Raw genomic sequence first — 6,084 nt, 5'->3', positions numbered from 1 at the left:
TATTTATAAGTTCTTACATAATCTTCGTCTTCTCGATTTCTTCTTTATTAGGACTGGATAATATACATCTGGGGTTACTCATGCCGCTGCCAGAGCCTTCTGTATCTCCTTCTGTAACAAATGGTAAATATGAACAAAATTTAGATTGCAACTACATAACTAAGCAATTGAGGCATAATTCCCCATCGACAATGATCTGTCACTTGTTGTATTGCAGAGTCGAAGCAAGAATTCTTTTAGCTCTATTTGAAAAGGAGAAGTTTTTGATGCGTATCGTTTGAAAATAAGCTACTGGCCAATTCCAAACCACATCCATTCCCTCTAAATTCCGCTGTTCCACCCTTCAAGTTCAATCGTTCTTTCCCCAAACTATCTCCTCCTGCTTGGTATGTTTTTATTCCTCCTACGGTGAAAGAATTAAGCTTTATTGATTTATGTTTGATAGTTTTTTTTGGGTTTTTTTGTTATTTGATTGGTTGTTCTTAGTCCTGTTCAACAATTTAAAGCATTGAGCTATATTGTTATGTGAATCCAGTGTTTTTCTTGGTTTATCTTTGCGTTCTTGACTGTTGTCGGTTCAGTTCTGAAGTTGGATTTGTACAGCCGCTTTGGTTTGATTGTGTTTAAGGTTAACCCATTTCCCATGCTAATTCTTGCTGGGTTTTAAGTAATTTTTTCAGTAGGTTTCGAGGTTAAGAAGGATTTAATGATTTCCAGTATGTAAATTGTTCTTCTGATTGTATAAATGATTAACCTTACAAATAAAGGGAAATCACCGTCAGTTCTAAAACAACTTCTTCTGAAAAATGAGACCAGATTTTAGATTCCAATTTCATTGTCTGCTTTCTTTAAGTTTGAAAACAACTTCTGAAAAATTAAATTTTTTTTTTCGTATTATTAATTTACGTTACTTGTGTATTATATTGGTTTTATTGCAAATGATTCTCAAAGAAGCTGATCGAACAAGTAACAAGAAAGCACGAGCTAGTGATCAGTTCTTAATGACAGTAATCTTGTAGATAGATCCATGTGGTTCATTCACACTTTAGATCAGCACGATTTTATTGAAAATCATTTCATTTTTTTTCTGTCTAGCTACTCTTTGATTGATTAATGTTGGTATATATGAAATAATTCTTACTTGTGTGATCTAGGAACCATAACACATTGTTACCGATGAAAATATGTAACTTTCTTTCCAGGTTTTGGAATTGCGTGCAGCCTCATTTTACATTGTTTACAGGAGACTTGATAGAAGGTTCATATAAATAATTTTGGTTTCCTTATTTTATTTATAAGGTATTAATTCAGATAATTTTTTTACTGTGTCTTCCTTGCTTTAAAAACAAGTATAGCTCTAGCTTATGTGTTTAGTAGTTCAAGGGTCCAGTCTTCCTCAGTAATCACTGATTGGTAAATGCATTGTGCATAGTTTTCTCAAAGCATGGATAATGTTAAATGATTTCCACAAAGTTAAAATTTTTATGTTCAAGTTTCGAGGCTGGTCACTGTATATTATTTAATGGTTTGCTTGGATTTAACAAGTAATATGCTCGATATACATTACTTTACCAGCTGTGAGTTGTCAAGATGTCGATTAGTAGAAATCACTAACAAGTATCACTCCCAAAGTTATCTTTATTTTTTATTTTCTGTCCATTTCAGGATGATAGCTGTATTGAATCAGTCCTTAAATTTGTTAGAAACGTGTAGGCTATAAATTGTAATCTTGTTTCCAAATGATTGACAGAGCCTTGATTTATTCTACTTGTAGTAACCTATGCAATTATTTGTTTTCTATTTAAATGAATATGATGCTCAATTAGTGAAATAGAAGATGGATTATTTGTTGTGCGTTCCCTGAAATTGCCAATGATATGTATAAAAATCAGAATCAAAAAATACTAAAGCTCTTTAAGATGTTTTAAAGAGTACTAAAATGTTTTTCCTTTGTGCATAATCAAATATCGATGTTGATTATCATCAGCTTGAAAATATACATATTAACATTATATATTTTATTCTCTATAGTGTTACTTACTAAAAGAATGGACAAAGAATGGATGTCAAAGTCTTGGTTATCATCAGCTTGAAAATATACATATTAACATTATATATTTTATTCTCTATAGTGTTACTTACTAAAATAATGGACAAATAATGGATGTCAAAGTCTCGGTTATCAAGTGAATATGAGCATGGAGTAGAGTCTTTCTTGAAATTTGCAATAAAAAATGCCGAGGATCGGGAAGCAATATCTTGTCCATGTACAAAATGTGGTAATCTGAAGAAGAAAAAGGTAGAGACTATAAGGGCACACATGTATTCTAATGGTATAGATTTGACATATCATACTTGGATATGGCATGGTGAAAGGTCTGCGATGAAGAACTCAAATAATGATCATGATCAAGAAAGGGAAGATGTACCAAAGTTTGACGCCGAGGAACCAATAGATATGGTACATGCTGCATTTGATAGTTATGCTGAGAATCCAACCACATTCAAAAATCTACTTGAAGATGCTGAGAAACCTTTATATCCTGGATGCAGTAAATTTACAAGGTTATCTGCAGTTGTAAAATTATTCAACTTGAAAGCCAAATATAGTTGGAGTGACAAAAGTTGCACCGACCTACTTAATTTGTTAGGAGAAATGCTTCCAGATGACAACGAATTGCCTTTATCTTTCTACGATGCAAAGAAAAGCTTGTGTGCACTAGGGATTACTTATGAGAAAATCCATGCTTGCCCTAATGATTGCATCTTATACCGGAAGAAGTATGAGGATATGAACAGTTGTCCTACTTGTGGGATGTCAAGGTGGAAGATGGGCCAAAAAGATACGATAAAGGAAGGAGTTCCTGCAAAGGTTCTATGGTACTTTCCTCCAATTCCGAGATTTGTACGAATGTTTTGGAATAAGGAGTTTTCCAAGGAGCTGATTTGGCATGCTGATAAAAGACTTAATGACGGATACTTACTCCATCCAGCTGATGCACCTTCTTGGAAATTAGTAGATCACAAGTGGCCAAATTTTGCTGCTGATTCAAGAAATCTTAGATTGGCCATTTCAGCTGACGGGATCAATCCCCATGGTATGATGAGTTCTACATATAGTTGTTGGCCAGTTTTAATGATCACTTACAATCTTCCCCCGTGGTTGTGTATGAAGAGAAAATTTATGATGCTCACAATGTTGATTTCTGGTTCCAAACAACCAGGAAATGATATCGATGTTTACTTAGCACCTCTAATCGATGACTTGAAATTCCTCTGGGATACAAGTGTTGAAGCATATGATGCATATAGACAAGAAACCTTCTCGCTCATAGCTGTCTTGCTGTGGACCATCAATGACTTTCCTGCATATGGAAACATGTCAGGATGTATTGTGAAAGGATATCACGCATGTCCGATTTGTGGTGAAGAAACATATTCAACAAGGTTGAAACATAGCAGGAAAATGTTGTACACAGGCCATAGAAGGTTTCTACCTGCAAATCATCCTTTTCGAAGGCAAAGAAAGCCATTTAATGGGGACCAAGAGTTCAACCCTGCACCCAAACCATTGAGTGGCGATGAAGTGTTAAAAAAAGTCGATGGAATTCATTGTCATTGGGGAAAAATGAGAAAGAAGATTCAGTCCACGAAGGATGATGTAAAACCATCCTTCAAAAAGAAATCAATTTTCTTTGAACTTGAGTATTGGAAACATCTATATGTTAGACATGTTCTTGATGTGATGCATATAGAAAAGAACGTCTATGAAAGTCTTCTTGGTACGTTGCTTGACATTCCGGGAAAAAACAAAGGATGGAATTGCAGCTAGATTAGACCTTGCTGAAATGAATTTGAGGACAGATTTGGATCCAGTGATGAGGGAGAAGAAATCTTTTCAGCCAGCAGCATGTTATACACTTACAAAAGATGAGAAAAGAAATTTTGAATTCTTTGTGTGGAATGCAATTACCTACATGTTACTCATCCAACGTTAAAAACTTTGTTTCGATGAAGGACTTGAAACTTGTTGGCCTTAAGTCACACGACTACCACACTTTAATGCAGCAATTACTTCCAGTGGCCATACGTGGTGTCTTGCCCAAACATTTCAGAGACTCTATCACTCATTTGTGCTTCTTCTTCAATGAGATATGTAATAAAGTGATGGATCCCTCAAAGTTGGATGAGCTACAGAGAGAGATTGTGATCATATTGTGTTTACTTGAAAAGTATTTTCCACCTTTGATTTTTGACATAATGATTCATTTAACAGTTCATCTTGTGCGAGAGGTGAAATTATATGGCCCAGTTTGGTATAGGTACATGTATCCCTTTGAAAGATACATGAATATTTTGAAAGGTTATGTGCGAAATCGCAATAGACCGGAAGGTTGCATGGCTGAATGTTATATTGCTGAAGAGGCGGTTGAATTTTGCTCAGACTATCTTGGTAGTTTGCACATAATTGGGATCCCTACAAGTCATCGACAAATAGAACTTACTAAACCTTTGTCGGCTGCAATTGTGCAATCCATTGCTGAGGATTAGTTGCAACAAGCACATCGTTATGTATTGGAAAATGATGTTGACACTGATCGTTATATTGAGTAATTTCTTCCACTTACTAATATGTTCATTAAGTTTTCTTAAATATACATGTTAGCTTACTCCTAATAATAATTTGAATAGGGAACACATGGCATATTTGAATGCAAGATTTCCACAAAGGGCTAAGTCCAAGAGGTGGTTACAGGATGAGCATAACCGAACGTTTAGTACCTGGTTGCTTGATCGTGTGAGTTCATTTATTATCACAATTGGCGTAAATTTATTATCATGACTGTGCATAAATAATAAGTTATCACATAAATAATATAGGTTGCATGTGTTGATGATCATTCCACTTATCAAGTATCCGAAAGATTAAAGTGGATGGCGCGTGGACCTTCCAAGCAAGTCTTAAAGTACTCTAGTTATTTGATTGATGGGGTTACTTATGCTACAAGAGAGCGTGATGATATGCGAGTTGTTCAAAACTCCGAAGTCAGCTTAGTTGCAAAGACAATGCAAGTTTCTAGTGCAAAGGATAGACATCCTATCGTGTCAGATATGGTTTTTTATGGAGTAATACAAGAAATATGGGTGGTTGATTACCACAAATTTCAAATTCCGATGTTTAAATGTAATTGGGTGGAGAATAGTAATGGTATCAAGGTAGATGATCTTGGATTCACGTTGGTCAACCTCCATAGAATTGGATACAAATCTGATTCATTTATTTTAGCGAGCCAAGCGAAGCAAGTTTTTTACATTGAAGCTCATGAAGATCCTTTATGGAGTGTTGTACTTGTGACTCCAAGTAGGGAGTACTTTGAATACACAAAGGGTGAAGAGTTGGAAGAAACTGCAATGCATTATCAGTCTTCTAGCAGAGGGTTAGCACCAATGGATGTTGATGTTGCAGATGACAATGAACCATGCATTCGTGAAGACTGTGATGGGATTTGGGTTGAAAATAATTAAGTACTTAAGTTTCACATTTGAGATGAGTTTGTAAAAAATTTACATTGATATGTTATTTACACTTTGAAGATGCTTGTTTGACATTGTTAGTTATGATCAGATATTTTTTGACATTCAATAATCGAACAATGGCAAATTAGTAGTTCTTGGATATTGAGAGTACTTCTATCTTACATGAATTGTTCTTATTTTTTGTTGTTGCCTATATTTCTTTCTTATTTCTAGACAATGCATTTATTTGTGATTACATAATGCATCTAAAAGTTTACAGGAAAGAGTTCGACAACTAGCGAATACTTATCAGTGCTTGTATTTGCTGTAGGTTTTGGCTTCTGAAAAGCTGTTGGAGAACAAATATAAAGCTGCCCAACGAAGCAAAGCAGTTCCTAATTAGCGTCTGCTGTTTCAAAGTTTTTCTGCTTTTTTGGGGCTAAATCTGGTTTGAACTGTAGAATAGCAAGCACTTATTTTCTATATATTTGAATTGATTTAACGGTTTAATTCATCTTTTAATTTATGTCCACTGTCTTTGATTTGAAAACAGGCCATCGACAAAGT

At 34.8% G+C, this 6,084-nt stretch overlaps 1 protein-coding gene across 1 annotated transcript; it reads left to right on the top strand.

The window, feature by feature from the left end:
* Positions 1-2,164: 2,164 nt before the first annotated feature.
* Positions 2,165-3,832, top strand: LOC140873562 (uncharacterized). Its single transcript, XM_073276732.1, has one exon. It carries the CDS (start codon positions 2,165-2,167, stop codon positions 3,830-3,832), a length of 1,668 nt encoding a protein of 555 aa, XP_073132833.1.
* Positions 3,833-6,084: the final 2,252 nt, after the last annotated feature.

The sequence above is a fragment of the Henckelia pumila genome, unplaced genomic scaffold (genome assembly GCF_033568475.1).
Source record: "Henckelia pumila isolate YLH828 unplaced genomic scaffold, ASM3356847v2 CTG_652:::fragment_1, whole genome shotgun sequence".
Lineage (NCBI taxonomy): Eukaryota > Viridiplantae > Streptophyta > Magnoliopsida > Lamiales > Gesneriaceae > Henckelia > Henckelia pumila.
The sequence above is the reverse complement of the archived record's forward strand: the minus strand, read 5'-3'. Positions and strand labels throughout refer to the sequence as shown.

What these genes read in the sequence shown, in the direction of transcription:
- LOC140873562 (XM_073276732.1), top strand. Translation starts at nt 2,165, where the DNA reads ATGTCAAAGTCTCGGTTATCAAGTGAATATGAGCATGGAGTAGAGTCT.